This window comes from Eschrichtius robustus, chromosome 11, assembly GCF_028021215.1.
Source record: "Eschrichtius robustus isolate mEscRob2 chromosome 11, mEscRob2.pri, whole genome shotgun sequence".
NCBI classification, from domain to species: domain Eukaryota; kingdom Metazoa; phylum Chordata; class Mammalia; order Artiodactyla; family Eschrichtiidae; genus Eschrichtius; species Eschrichtius robustus.
In genome coordinates, this window is record NC_090834.1 from 79,426,077 (window position 1) to 79,447,145 (window position 21,069).

General features: G+C 35.2%; 1 protein-coding gene across 8 annotated transcripts in view; it reads left to right on the plus strand.

The window, feature by feature from the left end:
- Positions 1–21,069, plus strand: part of GAS2 (growth arrest specific 2) — a 159,788-nt gene that overhangs the window by 53,510 nt on the left and 85,209 nt on the right. For all 8 annotated transcript variants that reach the window (XR_011075455.1, XM_068555978.1, XM_068555980.1 and 5 more), the window contains one exon: positions 4,117–4,238. Coding sequence is in view for 7 of the 8 variants with exons in the window: in XM_068555978.1 (XP_068412079.1) it covers positions 4,117–4,238 (122 nt within the window). In the remaining variant the exon portion in view is untranslated. The remainder of the gene's footprint in view (positions 1–4,116; positions 4,239–21,069) is intronic.

Sequence of the window (21,069 nt, forward strand, 5' to 3'; positions counted from 1 at the left end):
AGAGAGAAAAAAATCTGTAGATTTTCTACAAAGAAAAAGACAACTGCATTAGAGAGAATGCATTGTTATAGAAAATAGTCATTTGTGTATCCAGCAAATATTGATCTAACTAACCAAGAGTGGTGGCTAAAAACATAGACTCTAAAGCCAGACTTCTTGGGTTAAAGAGCCAGATTCACTGTGTGAGCTTAAGCAAGTCATTTAACCTAAATACATCGATTTCATCATCTGTAAAATGGATATAATAGAAGCACTCACTTCGCAGTTTTGTAAAAAGATTAAAAACATGAATACATGTAAAGTGCTTGGCATATAGTAAGAACTCAAATGTTAAATATCATTATTAGATGTTGCCATATCTTTAGGAAACTGAGTGTAGTACTGCTAACTTACTAGGAGGAAAACAATCTTTCCTAGCAAAATAGAAGATAAAAGGGATAATCTTTATGGAAATTATGGCAAGCCTACATTTCTGGGAGGAATACACTTGTATGTACAAGTATGTGTGTTGATTTTAGTTACCTGACAAAATATTTCAGGTACATGATTATTTCATATCATTGTGTCCTCATATTTTAAGAGGAAATGACTTATCACAATATTTAACCAAACCACCTGATCTCTGTCTACTGGCAAGCTGTCAATCATGACTGAATTGATGATATGAAGATCTAAGTTCACAATTATGAACCCAGGAAGTAAAGATATTCTTTCTAGACCTGGCTATTTTGGGTTGACCTTCAAGTCAATAATAAAGACAACCCAGTATGGGTCGGCACTCCAAGGTGATTTAATTATGTCTGTTCATTGCCCGTTCTTTCACTAAATATACCAAAAACGTGGAAAGATGGGACTGGGGAAGAAATGATTCTATGATACTAGAATCCTACTGTTTCTAGCATTTATAGTCTAATGTCTCAACCCAGCTACACAATTTATATTAAAGAAGATCTGGTTCTGTCTGACAGAGATTGAACTGTGTATAGCTTTTACTTGAGAAATTGTAATTAGTAATTCATAGCCTATTCTGATGGATTCATCATGATTAAATTCAGCCAACTTTATATTCAGTTTTTTATATACTTTTGGTAATATTAATAGAATAAAGAGTATGATAATGTATCATCCCATATAAGGATGATAACTGATTTCTTAAAATTATACAGTACACTTAAAATGTATATTTTATGATTCTTAATCATTGGATGGAAAATGTTACATATGAAGGTTTTAAAAAAATTCTCTGTCTTGCATTTTTCCTTCATTTGAGTCAGTACATTTCAACCATAAAGTATGTAATAGTGTCTGCTTTAGCCAAAAAAAAAAAAAAATCCCACCTTTTGGAGCTATAAAATATACAGAATTGAAAGCTGAGACCTAATATATTTTTCATTAGGTACAGATGTTCAATGTTAAATTCCTCAAGTATTCATGAAAAGCAGGATAACAAAAAATTGTTCAGGTATAAAGCAGAAAAAGTAAAAATCATTCCTTTTGGTAAATTGCTAATGACTTTTTAATGAAAGCCATTTTTCTTTTTATAATTTACGAGTTCTTTTAAATTTATTGTAATCATCTCCTCACTTGACATTATGAAAAGAATCTTTAAATTTTCAAATAGCTTAATGAAATAATACCTAAAGACCTCTTCCAAATGTAGAAAATCTTATAAGTAATTTATAAAGGAATCATTCAACAGTTTAGGTAAAGTTTACCTTCTTTACCTTGAAATGTAACTGATAATTTAAAAAATATTTCTAATATTTATTTTTATGCTTGTTTGTAAATAACTTTCTTATTATCATTAGAAAATGCAAGCCAATATGGTGAATGCATAATTCAAATTGTGTTGTGCTGGCTTTTTTGTATCTTGAGACTATTACTTTCATTCCTTAATTGAGTTGAGCTGCATACAATTTTGAAATAATAATAGCTCTGTATAGGCTACCTCTGTGGTGAGTACTTAGAGCTACTGATGTTTTGCCACCTGCAGAAGTCATTATCCTAACTGAGGGCTAAAATGTGAACTATCCAGTAGGGAAAAAAGAACATAAAAAAAGTAATTCTTTTTCCTCCTTCACCTGCCCTTCCCCCCAAACTGTAAAAAAATCATTTCAAACAGATGTTTCTTAAAAACCAAATATATCAGATATTGTGAGTTTAACTTTAAGCCAGTAGTATATCTGTTGTTCCAGTTGGTTTACATTTATCTTAAGTGTTCATGGAATTGAGCTGCATGCATTTTTCTTAAGATAAAAGGTAATCCTATGACTCTCAGTATTAAACTTTAAAATACCTCCTCTTTTTCTTTTTGCTTTAACAACTACTTTTCACAGAAATAATACCCAACATTTTCTCAAAGTTTTGCAAGAGTTTGTTTCTTCATTTGTCAATTCATGTGCTCACTGAACATGTTTACTAGGTGCCTTCTATGTAAGTAACATTATGCTTACCTCTGTAGTAACACACACAAAAAACAATATACCTCAAGAGGTTTCTAATGTACTGGTGACGACAGGAACTTTGTACAAAGCATGTTATTAGCCATAGAAGAAGTTTGATGAGTGCCAGAGTGAGTGATACTCCTGAGTATGACCATATAGGAAGGAGATTGATGTACACTGGGAGAATCTCTTTCTGGATTTCTGTTTAAAGGGAAAGTAGAAAGTGGCCAGGCAGATAGAAGATAGGGGGCTGTTACAGGAAGGGGCCATGCCTGGGCCAAGGCATGGGAGTGGAAACGGGAAGATCCGCTCTGGAACTGGGAAGGCAGGGTGCAGACCAAGGAGCAGGGTGTAAGCAAGTTAGCTTAGAAAGGTGGATTAGCGGCATATGAGAGGACTTTGGATATTGGGTTAAAGTGGGTTTGTTTCATCTTTTACGTAGAGGAGAAGATTAGGGACTATGCAATAAAGGTGAAGTTTGGCTCAGTGAGGGTGGTGTTTAGCAATATTAATTTTAGCAGTGATTATGGTATGTTCTGGAGGCAGACGTTGAGGATACGAGGACTAGCCATTGTTCTTGCTGCTAGAGTTTAGGTATCAGAGGTATCAGATCATTAAATTTTTAAATTAAGATTATAGTTCTAGAAACAGAAGGAAGCATGAATCTACAGGACTTATGACTAATAAGTTATAGGAAATTAAGACAGGGAAATAAAATATTCTGAAACTTAGAGAATTACAACACCAGGAAAAGGAGAGAGCTTAGGGAAAGGAGTTTTGAGGAACATACAAAACAGAAATTAATGATTTTATAGAGCCTGGGAGGTGGGGAATGGAGCCATTGGGAGTGATAGTTAAAGGGTACAGTTTCTTTGGGGAGTGATAAAAATGTACTAACATTGACTGTGGTGGTAATTGCACAACTCTGTGTATATACTAAAAGTCATTGAATTATACACTTGAAAGAGGTGAATTGTAAGGGATGTGAATTATATCCCAATAAAGCTGTTACAAAGTAAAAGAAGAAAGAAAATATACTTTGGGAGCATATAAGAAAGAAGAAAAATAACTTTTAACCAATAAAATGTCAAGGACGGACAACTGTGAATCATGTTCATAAGAGCAGTAATTGAAGCTGTGAGTGGTTGTGAGAAGACCAAAAAAAAGCAGAGAGATCTGAACCTAATAATTCCACAGTTCAAGCACTGCATCAGGAAGGGGAAGAGTGGTTAGAGGGGTAGTGTTTTCTTATAGAGAGTTTCTTACTTGCATTAATTTTACCTGTATTATCATCATCAGGAAAACAAACTCAATGGAATTTAGAGATGTGGTTTTATGCATTGGCCACACTCTTAAAATTGCCAATGGTGGTTGATTTTTGATATACTATGGCTCTATTTTATATTAAAGGGGAGCTATGGAGTTCTTGTGATGAAAGACGTATACACAACACAAAATACCGGTTTTGCTTTATGCTCTTGCCTTACAGGCCAAAGTAACTGAAACACATAAAATTCCAAAGAAACCATTCTTTGCAGTGATTTCCTATCTCAGATACGTAACTCAGCTAGAATTGGAATTTTGGTGATAAAAACTGCATATGTTGGCATGAATGTCACATTTGGGTTGGGGAATGATTGTGTTTTTATAATGCTCCTTTTTGTTATTGCAGGGAAGGAGATTACTGCAGAAACTTTTATGGAGAAATTGGATAATGGTGCCTTGCTCTGTCGACTTGCAGAAACTGTGCAGGAGAAATTCAAAGAGAGCATGGATGTTAACAAGCCCGCCAAGGTAAAAGATCCCAAGGCAAAATCAGTCGCTGGCAGGTGGTGGATTACATTTGTAGTAGCTTATGAATTGAGTTTGAGGATTTTGTTGTGAATGGGTGCATTAAGTCCTCTATTAACAATGAAACACAGAGGGTGCTTTTTAATTAGGTAACGTGTTATTTGCACTCTAATTACATACATTACATAATCCTTTCAATAAGTCTAATTAAATGAAGGTTATGGAAGTTGATGATATTAATACAAAACAAATGCTGTATATAAACTGGTTGAATCTGATATATTGATTAAAAATTTTTTTTTTTTTTTAATTTATTTTTGGCTGTGTTGGGTCTTCGTTTCTGTGCGAGGGCTTTCTCTAGTTGCGGCGAGCGGGGGCCACTCTTCATCGCGGTGCGCGGGCCTCTCACTATCGTGGCCTCTTCCGTTGCGGAGCACAGGCTCCAGACGCGCAGGCTCAGTAGTTGTGGCACACGGGCCCAGCCACTCCGCGGCATGTGGGATCTTCCCGGACCGGGGCACTAACCCATGTCCCCTGCATTGGCAGGCGGATTCCTAACCACTGCGCCACCAGGGAAGCCCCCTATTGATTAAAATTTTAACAGAGAAATAACTTACGTCATCAGGCAACGAACAAAATCTGGCCAAGAAGGATTTACTGAATAGGTCTTTGTTTCCAGATAGATTATTATGGCTGAACACTGGAACAAAATATCTGGAGTGTGTAATATTTTGCTCCTTTTAAGTAAGTAGTATATTGAACTAAGTAACTTTGAACAAATTATTTTCTTTCTGACTGCTCATATTTCCTTTCTGCACATTGTTCTAATATTTTTCCTGGTTATTATAAACACATAATAAAAGTGTGGTGTTTGATATTTTTTTGAAAGGAACAAGGTAGATGACACTTTTCTTAATTTTTTTTTTTTTTTTACTTTTCTTCATTTTAGACAGAGAAGAAAAAGAGGTAAGAAAAAATGAGGTTAAAATATTGTTGAAGACAGCTTAAAAGAAAAAGGAAAAGCTGTTAAAGTTTCTGCAACTCCGGCAAAAAAAAAGTAAAACTGATTATTTATGTCAAATTTCTTTATGATTATCGAACTAAAATCTAAACAAAAGATAAATCTCCCTGAAACAATGGGTTTCTTTTTATAGCGCCGTAGTTAGTTTGGGGATAATATTTTATATCACTCTGTAAAGTATTACATAACATACAAAGCCTCTTCATTTTTTTTTTCTCCGTCTTAAAAGCAGGACAGGAATAATGACGCAGACATAGAGAATGGACTTGAGGACATGGGGAGGGGGAAGGGTAAACTGGGACGAAGTGAGAGAGTGGCATGGACTAATATATACTACCAAATGTAAAATAGCTAGCTAGTGGGAAGCAGCCGCATAGCACAGGGAGATCAGCTCGGTGCTTTGTGACCACCTTCAGGGGTGGGATAGGGAGGAGATATGGGGATATATGTACATGTATAGCTGATTCACTTTGTTATAAAGCAGAAACTAACACACCATTGTAAAGCAATTATACTCCAATAGAGATGTTTTTTAAAAATTTAAAATTTAAAAAATTTAAAAAATACAAGCAGCTCTGTGAAAATGTTAATTAACTCAGTGGCTCCCAAACCTTGCTGTGCAGAGGAATCACCTGAAGATCTTTAAAAACTATGGGGCCTGGCTCCTTTACCTGAACATTCTGGCTTAATCCCTATGGAGAAGGACCTGGGGATTGGGATGTCTAAAAAGCTCTGCAGGTGAATCTGATGTGCAGCAAAGTTTGGGAACCACTGAGCTCATTTTTTTTCCTGCATTTAGATGCAGACTAAATGATTTATGAACGATCACGCAGCTAGTAAGTGACAGAGCAAGAACTTGACGTAGACGTCCTCTTTCCAAGTCTAATGCTCTCTCACTTTGGTTCACTATGCGTAGCTTAGACACGAAGAGATCGCTTATGAAAATGTAGACAATGTTAGGACTGTTAGGAAACTGATTTTTCTTCTGCTGTGTCTTCCATTGTACTGTAACTGGCTTTTACTTCAGTTCACTAGTGAGAAAACATAATGCATAGTAGGAGGACAATTTGCATAGAAAATTCACTCTGAAATAATTAACAGAGGGAAAAAAAAGGGTTGTGACCAGATTTTTGAAAGCATTATCTTAATATTGTATAGGTCCTGCAACCTCTATTTGTATTATTTATTGTTGAGGAAAGAGAGCTCATTGCCTCCATATTAAGATCTTGAATCCTTCCTAGTAACAAAGAATAAACAACTCTACTAAGGCACAGTTTTCTGATTTTGTCAACTTTTGCTTTTTAAAACAGAAGTTAAGATCCCTGAATAGAATTATAAGACTGTCAAGTGTAAGACAGCCCACAAAGCACTAGTCTATTGCATAAAGGCTTTGATGTTGAACACATTTTGCTTGGGTTCTAGTTTTATTATTTATTGAGTGGATGTGTCTGAGCCTTAGTTTTCTTATCTTTAAAATAAGATTAATAATTATGCATCTATGCCTGCCAAAGAGCATTACACAAAAAAGACTATTGGTAAATATTACCTCTCTTATGTATTTGAGTTAAGAGATCCTGATGAGAATTTTAGATTAACTAGAGGAAACTAGAAGAAAAAAATAAGTACCTTGTAAAAGTTCATAGTTAATGTGATAGCTACTATATGCAAATATATGTATTGATACATTTGCCCCAAATCTCCATAGTAATATGTAATATTGAGGATAGGTATGAATCAGGAGTTTGCTTGCTGTTTCCTTTGACACATTTATTTCAAATTATATTAGTTTTATAATAAAACTGTAAAACATAAAAAGAAACAAAGGAAATTTTCCTTTCAAAGTGAGTAAAACTACAGCAAGGTTTTATTAAACTTGAAGTAATTTCTTGACCCTAAGCCATTTGTTTAATTGAATTAAAAACTCAAGTAATATTTTGATTATGATAAATGTTTTAGTATATAAATTCAACCATCATTATTAAACAAGTGTAGGTTTAAAAAAACCCACTATGACCTAACTTTCAATGCTCAAAAAATCAAATTTACTCTGAGTTAGAAGTTGACACAATTACTCTTGACTAAATTGCCTTCTGTGTCCTTGGTAAAATTCATATATTTCACAACTTACTTCCAGTGCAGCTTAAATCAAAATAGCATGTGCTTAACTTTATGAAAAATGCAAAGACAGCTAGTTTTTCTTTTTTGCATTTTATGAGAAATTTTTCAAAAGATGAAAAGCCAAATGGCTAATATCTTCATGGCTATTATTGTTCATAAATATAATTTTCTCAAGAGTCATGGTCTTCTGTCCCTCTTTGTCTATAAACAGAAATAGATGTTATATGATATTCTACAATATTTTGTTATTATTAAATCTAAATTTAAACCAGAATAGATTTTCTAAGACCCACATAGTTGGGTTTACATTGACTATTTCCTTTAGGAAAAAAGGAGACTTTCAAATTGGAGGTTACAATATTAAGATCACAATATTGTTTGCTTACGTGTGTATGTAAGTAATTATTTTCCACCTGGACATTTTGAAATTTAGGGACAGTAGTGGTGAAGATAGATGAGTTGGCCAATTACTTTGCTGAATTAGTGAAACTGTTATGTTTAGAAAGATGTTAAAACAAAATTACTTAAAAAAAAAAATCAGCAGCAAACTTGATCTCATCTAAAGTCACATTACAGGAAGTCCTTTGTAATTCTTTTCCAGCTGTTTAAATCTCATATTCTTGTTCTCATAGCAATATTTTTACTTTTCCTGATTGATAGTTAATTTGGGGATTTTACAGCTGTGTAAATACTTTAGAGCGAGTAAGTTATGTCTGGTATGTGTGAAGTATGTCTGTGTTAAGAGTGATTTAAACACTATGAATATTTGCAAGTAAATTTAATAAATATGTTAGATAGTTTACATACTTAATATTTTAGTTATAAATGCATGACTCATAGCCTGTTCTGACTTGATAAAATACCCTGAATGAAAATAAATTGTATCCTATGATTCTTTCTTTCCAAGCATCAATGGATCAATTTAAAAAATAGCCTCTCTATGTTTTTAGCTTTAAGTAGTTAATCTTAGCCTGTGCATTTTCTCATTTTGCATGGAAGCAATGCAGAGATTTCACAGAGTTAGGCCATAGTTGGGTTACAAGTACTTGAGACCAGATTGCAGCAATTTAATGTGTAGTTTGATTTTGATTACTTTATATGTACCATAATACGATCAATTTATTACAAATATAAATGTTAATATTCCCAGAGCTGAGGAACTTTAAAGGCAAAAATCTAAACTATTAATCTTTCCAATATCCTATTGGGATGAGAAAACCAAAACAAGTGATAAGTTCAAGCTTAGGTTTTATGCCTTTTGACCCTTAGTTACTTGGCGTCTCCAATCAAAATAATTGTTACATTGTTGTATGAACTTTCATATCCTGGTCTAGAGAGTTCACTTGCTATTGTATAATTACTCTGTTCTTTTTCCCAATCATGACTTGCTGATTTGTATACACGATTTTCTGAACCACTGGGGCATCAACATGGTGCAAAATACTCAAAGGATTCAACCTCTCTTTTTCTCCTAACATTCCTATCTGTTTGTCTCATTTATCTTAAGAGTCTCTACCCCAGACATCAGAGTTTCCCTGGGTTCAGAGTTTCCTTTGACTTCAAAGAGCTCTGGGTGGTTAGATCAGGTTTGAAGTACATGAAGAGAAAAGAAAAAAAAAAGAAGTTCTGTTACTTAGTAGAATGCTACATTATGCTCTAAGGAAGGAACTGAACATTCACCGTCTAAATGTAGAATCCAGCCCTTGTTTGTGGGAAAGAACATCCTAGTCAGATAGAAGGCCCATAGTATGTTTGCCCATCAAGAAAACCTAGTTCTCTGAGCTGTGAGATAGCAATACCTCAGGATGTTGTGCCATCCAGGAATTAAATAAGACATAAAGATCAGAGTTTTTCCCCTCAAAATTTTTTTTGAGAGAACATCTTACCAAGATTAAATTCAGAGAAATCCAGAAGTTTGTGTGTACTGCTGGTGTCTCTGACAGAACAAGAAAGTATGGTAGAAGTGGTAAAAGGTTTTTCTTGAAAAGAAAATCTCAGCTGTGATTAATCTACGGGCATTTGTATCTACCTATACAGCTAAAATAATAGTATATTCCTTAAGAAATCCATGATTTTGAAGTGCAAATGTATTGCCAAGATTAAACCAACAGAGTGAATCATGATAAGAGGGAGGGAATATAGGTGGAATGATATGGAAATAAATGATTTTTTTGATGGGTTATTTCTCTGCCTGGGATTGAGGAGAGATGAAAAAAATTGGAAAGTTAGTGATAAAGTCCAATTCCTAGGAATTAAAAGAAATAAATATCTTCAAGTTTTAAATATATTAAAATAAATTATTCCCCATTATAAAATTAAATTCTCTTGTCCCGACTTCTCTAGCTCAGAGACAATGAAATGTCTTGGTTAATGTTTTTTATCATTGGCAGTTTTTTCTGTTCTATACCGTATTACAGGGATATACCTAAATGGGGCTTAAACGCTATAGCAGTAAATGTTAGTGTATAATGTAGAATGATATAAAAAGTTTCTTGACTTTTTTTTCACCCTTTGTCAGCTAGTCATAGGGGACTTGATATGGACTCTATGTGCGGGCTGAGAAAAAAAAGGAGTGTGAAAAGTGAGCAGGATAGGGAGTGAATGATGTGCTTGTGGAATTTACCTGGATCGTCAGGACTGATTGAACTAATTCCATAGGTTACACTTCTACTCCATGATAGAGTGTTGCTGGGCACAACTAAAAATATGGTCAAGTTAATTATCTGGAGCTAAGTTCATTATAAACTGTTCAAGTTTCATGGTCATTAGTATCCCGAGACAGGGAATCAACCTCCATCAAACAACCATAGCAAGCTAGGAACACTTACATGATATCCTTTACAAAAAAGGCAATGTTCCTACATGGCCTCCACTACTGGCCCCAGAAACTTTACTTAGTTGGCAAAGCCCCCTTCCTGGATTCTCATAGGATTTATCTTACACCCACTAGAATGCATGTATTTTATGAAGTAATCTAGTTTGCCTACTATTCCTGCTCTTCAATATCAAATCAGCAAAATATCATGATATAGTAGAAGAGTTTGGTATTTTGTGGGATGTTGAAATCCCCATAGTCCCTGTAGGTTATGTCACAGAGCTGGAGCTGATATGCAGGATAGTAAGTGTTCTGTTATTTTTGTCAAGTAAATGTAAACTGCTTCTGGAGTTTTCTATTTATTAGGATTAAGAAAATTGCATCTTCCATATCAGTAGATGCATGCCAAGTACCAGGATATTTGTTCATATACTTCAATGAAAAGACCACATCTGGAACAACTATGATTGAAACTGTTACTTCATTATAATTTCCCCACTGTTCTTTGCGTCCCATCTGTCTTATATATGGCCTTAAATGGAATGGAGGTATGATGGAAATTACTTTCTTTGCAATGTTCCAGTCATTGATAGTAGTGTGAATCTCTGATTTTTTCAAAATTGTGATATTTTATTTGGTCCTTCTGTCAAATATGAATTTAGTCCCTGTATCAGGTAATAAAAATTCTGACAGTTGCTGAGAATATCCATGCCAAATACACATTCAGGAAGGCACAATAGTCATAGTGTAATGCGGACTTAGGTCATATATCCATCTATCACCTGATCCCCACAAGGCATTTCCCTTTCCCTAATGCATAGTAAACAGTTGAGGTCTCTTTTATAAGAAGGAAGCTTTACAGTAAAGACTTGAGATCAGCACTCATTTCATTCACTGGGCTCAGGGTCTACAAATTGTCTCTCAGCTGTCAGAGCACCTGTACCCTATTGTCATATTTAGTTGTTTTCTTGTCTTGTTCTTTCTTTACTCCTTTACTAGACTGTAAGATCCTTGAGGACATGGCTTGTGTTTTATTCACATATAGGTCCATCATAATAGCTGGCATATAAGTGCTCAGTTGACATGTTTTGGATGAATAAATAAATGAATGAGTGAGTAAATGGACCAATGCAGACATTTACTTGTAGATCCAGATGTTGTTATGAAACGATTTTTAATCCTGAAGACTTTTATTCTTATCGAGTTGGAAATTCCTCCCTCTGCTGGTTTTGCTTAGCTCAGAAGTCTTTGATGTGCAAAATCATATGGAACAAAGTTGACTTTTTAAGTAATGGAGAAAACAGATTAGAATTTTAGGGTGGTGCAGGGGAAGAACAAGGATCTGAGGACATTAAAAGTACTGACAAGAGACTGGCTGAAGCAATAGACCGTGGAGGTCTAAACTAGTTAGTAAATGAATGCTGGAGGAGGTCGGTCATTTAGGTAATTGTAGATGTTATTAGATAGTCACATGATACATTTATTATTTGAGTTCAGAGCATTATCTAAAGGTAAAAAAATGATGATAGAAATAATCATATTAATATCCAAATGTTTTATTTAGTTTGGGGACTACTTTTCAAGGCCTGTTTGTAATGTTTGCCATAGTTCCTGTAAAATAAGGATGAGACGAGTGATAACCAGTAGTTTTATGAATTTGCTCACCATTGAGAATTAGGAAGAAGAATAATTGTAGGCCTTTCATGGAATAGGTTCTCAAGAGATAGTTTTGACCTGAAATGAGGTATTGTTACAGCAATTAAGGGTTGTGTTTTTCAATTACTGAAGGAGCCGTAAAGATGGAATCACCATGTTTCTTTCCTTTCTTTTTTTACATCTTTTTCCCAGTAACTGCCTCTTTTGCCCAGTAAAATAGTTGGTGAGTGAAATGGGAATATAAGAACTATTGTTTCTTCTCAGCCCCTAATTAGTCATCTACCAAAACACTATGTAACAACCAAGGTAAAAGTACAGTTTCTGTAAAACTGCAGGAGGGAATCAGAGAATTCCAGTGTTTAGGAACATGAGCAATAAATACTGCTATTAGCTTTCCAAAAAACGTGTTATTTTATTCACCAGTGGACAGCTCAAAAAGAAAATTTAAAAAGTCATAAAGGGTAACAAGTTCATCATTTTATCAATCTTTAATAATATAGAATATTATGAACTACAAATATTTCATGATAATTGAGTCCTACTTATACATGTCATTTTGAAATTTGATAGATGATTGATGAGTATATGCTAGGAACAGGAGATGATGTTATTTACTCTGTATATTTATGTGCATACCTGTTGGTGGTGAGAAAAGGTATGACAAAGACACAGTCTACTCAAGGAATTTACTCTCTATCAGGGAGAATATATGTATGTGGTAGTACATAGATGTTCAGATCAAGCATACAAAATGATTTGGAAGAAAGGAATTTTAAGCAGTCACAGATTAAAAAAGAGAAAGGCAATATTTTATTATGTGGCTAAATTTAGAATAGAACTTAAAACATATAGTAAAATATACTGAAAAGTTTTCATACACAGAGTTTTTAAAACATTATTTTGAGTATGTCTCATCTAATTCCTAGATCAAAAGGTATACAAATTAAAAATAATAATACCTGCTTTGTAAAATAATGGCTGTACACACACTGGAATGCCCAGTGTGCACTTATATGGGCCTATTGCAATGGTTTTTAAGTGGATTTCAGTACATTCATTTGACCATGTCTAGTACCCATACATTATTACGTTGTTTAATCTTACTTTTTATTACTACAAAGTCAGAATCTAAATTATTCTCATTTGATTGTTCTCAATGAATCATAGAAGAATTGCCAGTCTTCCTCTTATTGTATAATTCTTTTGGTGGGTGGTGAAGAAAGCCAGTGTCTAGAAAGGCAGGCTGGGGTTCTTTGGGAAAATTACTAAAAACAGGATAAAGTTTGTTCAATTATCTGTAGATGGAATTAGAAGTTCAACTACATTTTGGCTTCACATACTTATAATTATTTGGACAAGTGTATAGATCCTTGTATAGCCAAATGGAAAATAACCATGTGCAAAGCATAGAATTAACCTTTGTGACAAGCACTCATGTTTGAGTCAGCTTTTTACATAAAAGAAGCAAATGACAAGAATCAGAATTATTTCAGAATTTCCCTCAAATTGCAAGAGAGTAAAATAAATTTTATTATTATTATGTTTACCTTCTTTCTTACTTGTTGTAGACCCGTAGCTGCTGACCTTTCTACATGAGCAAAAGCAAGTCATTTTTTTCCCCAAGTTCTAATGTTCTTTTCACATTGGAGTTTGTTTCTGATGAGCTCTTTGTGCTAAGAGATGTGAGAGAGGGTATTTCTAGCCCTATTCTAATGCTCTGCTGAGAATCCCCAAAATCCAGAGTGAGGGGGAGAAGGAGAAAGGCCAGGTGGCAGCATTTAATCTAGAAATTTGCCAAGTTTCAGAGCCTACAAGTTTATGTGGATCTGCTGATAAAGGACTCGCCTTCAAAAGTGTTTTTGAAAACTGTTGCAAAAGTTCAAAGTGTACGCTATTGTTTAGTAGTGTAAACGTTGGCTGCATTAAAGACATATGAAACATAAGACTAAAAATAAAACATGTTGAATTGAAATTCCAGAAAACGTGAAAAAAATTAAAACAAATTCTGGATTAGAAGAAGGAAGCTCACACACACACACACGCAAATACACACACACACATTTTTCATCTACATGATTTCATAGCACCAGCAGAACACTGCCCCCTGAGCATAAAAGTAAACCTGATCAAATTTTTCCGTGATGACATCATCTCTTCCCCTTACACGCTTACATACTGCATTTAACTGCATGCAGGCACATGCGCAAGACGAGATTGTAAAAGCAGTATAACTGCGGAAGTGTTTTCATGATATTTGATAGCACTAATTGTGGTCACTGCTGTTTCAAAGCTCTGTGGATATAGAATATTATGTCAAGGAAAGTCACTCTCACCACATGGAAAATAGAAAATTAATCATTTTAAAATGAGCTGTTACTAAATGCTTTGGAGAAAGTCTGGTCATTTAAACAAATCAATGATGATTATGCATGCCATTTCTTAATGAAGAACATTCACAGATTTTATAACAAGAGCCTTTTTTAAGGGACTGAAAATCAGGGGAAAAGAGTTTCTTTTTAATTTAAACATGTCTAGGGATTGCTTGGTGATTTAAAATATAAGTGCTCACCATATTGATGTGTGTGTGGTCCAAGGTATGTGGTACTGGTATATTACAGGCTAATGGCATAATGTTTTTTAGATGAGGTAATTGAGTTTACAGTATATAGAGCTTTTCAACTGTATCTTAAGCTTTTAGGGGCTGACTACATGAATACCTTCTATTGTTTCACTTAGCAGTTTGAAAATGCATTACATATCATTCATGAAGCTGTCTAGTATGTATTTGATGTTTATACTACTTGGCTAGTCATGTCTAATTTCACACCAGTATAGGCTGCTTGTCTAATGAATACCTTGCTAGCATCACTGCTCCATATAAGAAATAATGTAGCAATCCATGTGTACATTTACATATGTATAAATATACATGTATAAATTATATTATAAATTATTATAATTTATATTGGTATAATATAATTATATTAATTTATTTATTGTGTTAATAATTTAATAAGAGCAACAGCACCACATTTTATTCTATTTGTCATATTTGCTATATTTAAGCATTGTTTAAAGATTGAAACGTAAATGTCTGATCTTTTTTCTCAGACTAAGTGAATACCATGTGATATGATAATAAAGCGAACATTTACTAAGTACTTACTCTAGGTCAGTAAGTAAGCTTTTTACGTGGATTAAATCATCAGATAATTTAAAACTTAAGTCATATCATGTCAACTCCTAGCTCAAAATTCTCCAGTGGCACCTTGACTCACTTGCAGTAAAAGCCCGAAATCTTTCTAACAGTCTATAAGCACTGTGTGCTCTGTTCCCCAGCTATCTATCTGGTATAATTTCCTATGACTTTCCCCTCACCCCACTTTGCTGCAGCCATACTAGCTTCTTTGCTGTTCTTTGAACCCAACAAGCAGGTTCCACCCACCACAGGACCTTTGCACTTGCTTTTCTAGCTTCTTAGGGTAGTCCTTCCTCACATGTATGAATGACTTGTTCCTCACTCCCTTCACATCTCCGTTCAAATGTCATCTCTTGGCTGAGGCCATTCCTAACCACCCTATATAAAGTATCATTTAAAGATGCTGTTCTAGATTTTTCAACAAATAGATATTTATTGAGTGATAACTGTGTTCAAGATGCTGATAACTAAAAAGAAGAGTAAAGCATTACTGTCACCTCTCAAAGGGCTTACAGTCTAGTTAAGAAAATAAAATATGAACATATGAAAAGGCAGATATCAATGGTAAGTGCTCAATAAATGATATATACCAATGGTTCTCAAACTTCGTATCACCATAACATATAGTACATTGATGACATTTTATCAATTATTCAATAAATATTTATTGGACACCTAAAATATGCAGGACAAGGTAATTTGTGGAGTAGCAGGGAAGGGAGAATAACTTTAAGCTAATAATGAAGTCAACAGTGAATTACAGCTGTGTTATGACTAAGTATGGGAAAGTCCAAGTACATGAGTAAGTAAGAGGAAGACCTAACTTAGTCTTGTCAAAAGACTTTTCTATAATTCTGAGGTAGGAATGGGCATTAGCCAGGTAGAGAGGGAACACTGAGTGTTTTGAATACAGAAAATAGCACGCATGAAAGCCCTCAAATGTGGAGGTGCAGGATGACTTTGAGGAACTAAAGGAAAATGAGTGTCTGGATACTAGAATGTAATACTAGAGCATCAAGAGGTGAGACCAGAGCTAAGTTTTGTTGGATGTTGTCATCTATTTTAAGAACAATATTATACCATTGAACAGGAACAAGATCAAATCTTTTGAAAAGATAACATTAGCAGTGTAGAGAATGGATTAGGAAAGGTGAAAATGGAAATGAGGACCCACTTAGGAAGCTATTGGCCAGGTCAGGTGAGAAATTATGACAAGTTAGCCTAGGATGGTAGCAGTAGTACTAGAAACAAGTAGATGGTTTTGAGATGTACACTTGGCAGGCTTGGCAGGATTTGGTGACGAATTAGATAGAATGGTTAGGGAGATTGGTCCAGGATTTTGTACATGAAGAAATGGCTAGATGATCGTGCTTTATTTTACAGCTGAAAAGGCAGGGGAAGAGTCAGACTGAGGAAAGATCATGGGTTCCTACATACTGTGCAATATACGCCCATGGGTGCCCAAGGGTTATGGGTGCTGTGGGCTCCCTGTCACCCCAATCCTTTCATTTCTGCTCGAGAAAAAATAATATAAGCAAATGAGTAAGGGCCCGGGGGGACTGCCTTAATTGCCATAGTCCTTAAAAGGTTTTCAGTTTTAAACTGTTAGATCAGTAGTTTTTTGTTGTTTTTTTAAATCACAAACATCTGGAGACTTAACTCTTAAGCAATCGAAACACATCATTGTACATGGACATCTACTGATATAGACAGTAGATTCTATAGGGGCTCAGAAAACAAGTCAGTTTGTCGGAGTGCTTAGAGAAGTTTCCATGGAAGCAGTAGAATTTGAATTGCCCAGACCTGTTGCAAATAGATGGACACAGAGAAAAAGCAAATACAATGTAAATTTGTGGTTAATGAACCAAATATTGAAGTTGGAAACATGTAAGGATATTCTAGGGATGGTGAATAGACCAACTTGATTGATGTGAAGAGTATATGGGGAGAACTTTTTGTAGATGGACAGATTAAGTTGATAGCTGCAAGGCTTAAGCATTTGAATCCTTGTTTCGTAGGCAGTGAGCTGGAGACTGAAACCATTAAATTTAGAAAGATTAATATGATGATGATGTGCAGATTGTGTTAGAAAGATCTGAGGTTAAAGATAGGAAGAATATTTTGTGAAGTTTCTGCATTTGTTCATACATGAGATATTAAAGAATTTAAAGTAAGAGTGTCAATACTACATTGAAAGGGGCAGGACATTTCAATACATATTTATTAGAAAATAACAGTGAGCTGGTTTGGTGACTTATTGGCCACAGTAGGAAGAGGTGAGGAAAGAATAAGAGCTATACTATGCTTTTTGAAGTTTGAAAAACTACAATTATGAGGGGACAGAACTAAAAGAAGGAAGTTCTGTTTGGGGGAGAAATATAATAACTTGATAGTTATCCCAGATGGCAAGGTATGAAAATGGAAATGAGGAATATTTTTGAGACTGCCAATGTGTTTCAGTGATCATTAAAATCCCCAACAGGTCATTGAAGCTGCAGGCTGAATTTTATATCATTTTTTTAAAACTTTGTTTCAGTTTTCTAACAAACATATATTTATTCCTCATGAGCAAACAAAAGCTGGGTCTCACCCTGTAGCACAAGGGTCTCTTCTGAACATCCTTAGTCATCAGGGAGCAGACGTGCTGGGGCAGGAAGCTACACTGTAATCACGGGGCAGGGGAGGGAGGGAAAGCCTTTATTTTGTGTAACTCAGACATTGGAGAAATGGCTGCCGCCATCACAAGCTATGCATTTTATTCAATGTTTCCAGTGAGCTTCATGTCTTGCTTGGAAAATGGATGTGTGTCTGTTTGTCATGAAAACTTACCAGCAGAAATCCTTATTCCTTTGCTACAGATGTACCAAAAATTGTCAAGTCTTTTCAGTTTAGGAGTTTCTTTAAATGTATAGTATTTTAGAAAAAAATCAATAAACAGTTGATTTTGTGAGAAAACAAAACAAAACAAAACAGAAAACCTTACTACATGTCAGGCATTATTTCAGGAACTTTTCATATAAACTCATACGTCCCTCACAGCAACCCTATGATGTAGACACTATTATTATTTCACAGGTGAAGTTGATATACGTGCCTGAAGTCACATAACTAGTAAATCAAGATCCAGGATTCAAACACAGGCAGTCTAGCTCCAAAGTTTGTGCTTGTAACCACTCCATTCCGCTGCTCCTCGCTGGACATAATATATGCCTTAGCTACACTCAGACTTGTATTTATCCAACAAATTTTCCGTAAATACTGTTCAGTAGGTGCTGGGGATAAAATGGTGAACAAAACCAGACACTGTTCCATTCCTCATGGAACTAACCCGTCCTGAGGGAGATAGTTGCTAATCAGTTAATCTCACACAGGAACATGGCAGCAGGAGCCCTTGAACACTGTGGATTTTAAGCAATTATAAAGAAGTGTTGAGGGGTGGTGTTTTGGGGTAAGTGATCTGTCATCTGGATTGGGAGGTATTTGGGCAAAGAGGTATGGGAAGGGCAGAAAGGACAGTTCTCTGTAAGGGCTGTGTGGTGGGAGGGAGCATGGGGAGAATGCAGGAGTGGGAACACAAGCTCGTGTGACTACAGAAGACAGTGAAGGACCATGGTGCTAGGTCGGTAGGTAGGAACCAGGCTAATACAACCTGTGGAAGCCATATTATAAGGAGCTTTGTCTTTATCCGAAAAACACTGGGAAGGGGGCTTCCCTGGTGGCGCAGTGGTTGGGAGTCTGCCTGCCGGTGCAGGAGACACGGGTTCAAGCCCTGGTTTGGGAGGATCCCACATGCCGCGGAGCAACTGGGCCCGTGAGCCACAATTACTGAGCCTGCGCGTCTGGAGCCTGTGCTCCGCAACAGGAGAGGCCGCGATAGTGAGAGGCCCGCGCACCGCCATGACGAATGGCCCCCGCTTGCCACAACTGGAGAAAGCCCTCGCACAGAAACGAAGACCCAGCTCAGCCAAAAATAAATAAATAAATAAAATTAAATATTCACCTACAATTAAAAAAAAAAACACTGGGAAGCTAAATTTGCCTTTCGAAAAGTCCACTGTGATTAGAGTATGGAGAACGAAGATGAATGCACAGCATGATGAACAAAATTAGAGGCTGGATAAAAACAAATTGGAATTAAATCACCATATAAATATAAAGCACCTCTTTTATTTTTTCCTATGTATTTGTGAGCTTATTATAGTAATTACAGATGTGATGATGTAACTATTTTTCAACTCTCATCAGGGTATTTCTTGAAAATAGACTGAAAGTAGACATGTATTTGAAAAAAAAGTAACATTAATTGGAGATAAACTATGGTCTAGGATTGGTATTAGGCACCTTCCCAAACATTTAATTCTCATAACAAGTTACAAATGATGGACCTGAGGTTCCAAAAGGTTAAATAGATTAAATAGCCAGTCTTGGTCACCGCCTTACTACTAGTGATTTGCAGTTTCAAGGCTTAAGCCTTTTCTCTGAATTACTAAAAGTTTAACATCCCTGTGTTTCAAACTACTGAGCATCTATGGAGCTATCATTAGTCAATTGATGGGCATTTACAAGGTGCCTCAAATCTGTAGTCCCATGGAGTTAACAAAAAAAAAATTCTGCTCAAAAAGTGTTTAGAAATCAGTTAGCCACTAAAATAAATTGAGTTTCCTGGAATCCATCCATAAGGCAATCTTTGGACCTTGGAAAATGCTTTTCTTTATTGGATATGATACAGATGGGTACCAAAAAGTAGTTTTAACTAAAATATTAGAATCAGTGACCCTGTGAACTCAAAATTTGCTGCCAGTAATCATAAGTTATTATACCTGAGAATGTATAAAATGTTGTTGGAAAGGAAAAATTCAAGATACATTTTAAAAGAATTTTCCTGACTATTTCCTTAAGGTAATTTCTTGATTTGTAGAAAGGTCACAGAAAACTGACATACATTCTCAAAAACATTTTTTTAAATTATCATCATTTGTTTGAGTTCCTATAATTAATTACTAATTAACAATTACCATTAATTTTGTTGAGACTCTGAGGGACTGTCACACCTGGTATCCTACACTTGCTTTCTCTAAGAAATCTTTCATATTCACAGAATGTTTCTCTTCCTTCCATTCAAACCTCACTCTTTCAAGTCTGACTACTATAGCTGTGATTTAGAGGTGTTCCAATTAAAAAATAAATTAAAAAAGAAGTGACAGAAGAAAAAGAAGTCACTGGCTTTTACTTCTGTAGAATTATCTAAAAAATTTTTATTCCTTCACACCTTCTACAACAAATGACCTAGTTATTTTTCCAAAGTGTGCATGTAATTTAAACTACTTCTTAGTTTAAAATGTTATTTTTTTTTATTATTCCCCATATGAACACTGAGATTGTAAACTGACAACCACATAGAGCTGCCTATAGATCCAATTGTTCAAACTCAGGGGACTTTCACATTAAAATATCCAGATTTCCAAATTCTTCTGAGAAACTGGAAGATCCAACAACACTGGAACTGCACTTCTTTATGGAAACATTGAGTTAGAACTAAATAAATATGGCTGCCCCTCCTGGACACAGCATGAGCTCTTTAGTTTTCCACAATTGCCACCATTTCTTATAGTCTTCTAGTGCTAGCCACTTCATTCTGTTAATTAATCTGCCTGACTTCTTCTGGGCCTTTGAGTTTGTGACTCCTGGTTTACATTACAATATTAGTAATTCTTGTTAGGCATGAAATAACCTTTGTGATCCTGGCCTAATTGACTTTTCTGACCTCTTTTTCTCCTCCACATGCATTCTGTACTCATCCATAACACCCATGCCTCTGTCAGATGTTTCATCTTCTGGAATGCACTGCTCTTCATTTTTTATGCTTGGTGAGCACTTAAGATCCTTCAGCTTTGCGGAGTGTTGCTCCTTTGTGAGGCTTTTTTATAAAGATCCTCAATCAGCCCCTCCCTAAAGTTAAAGGCACACCCTTAAATTTTCCAAATAACTAAATTTAAACTTTGTTTAAATACTTAAACTTCTATTG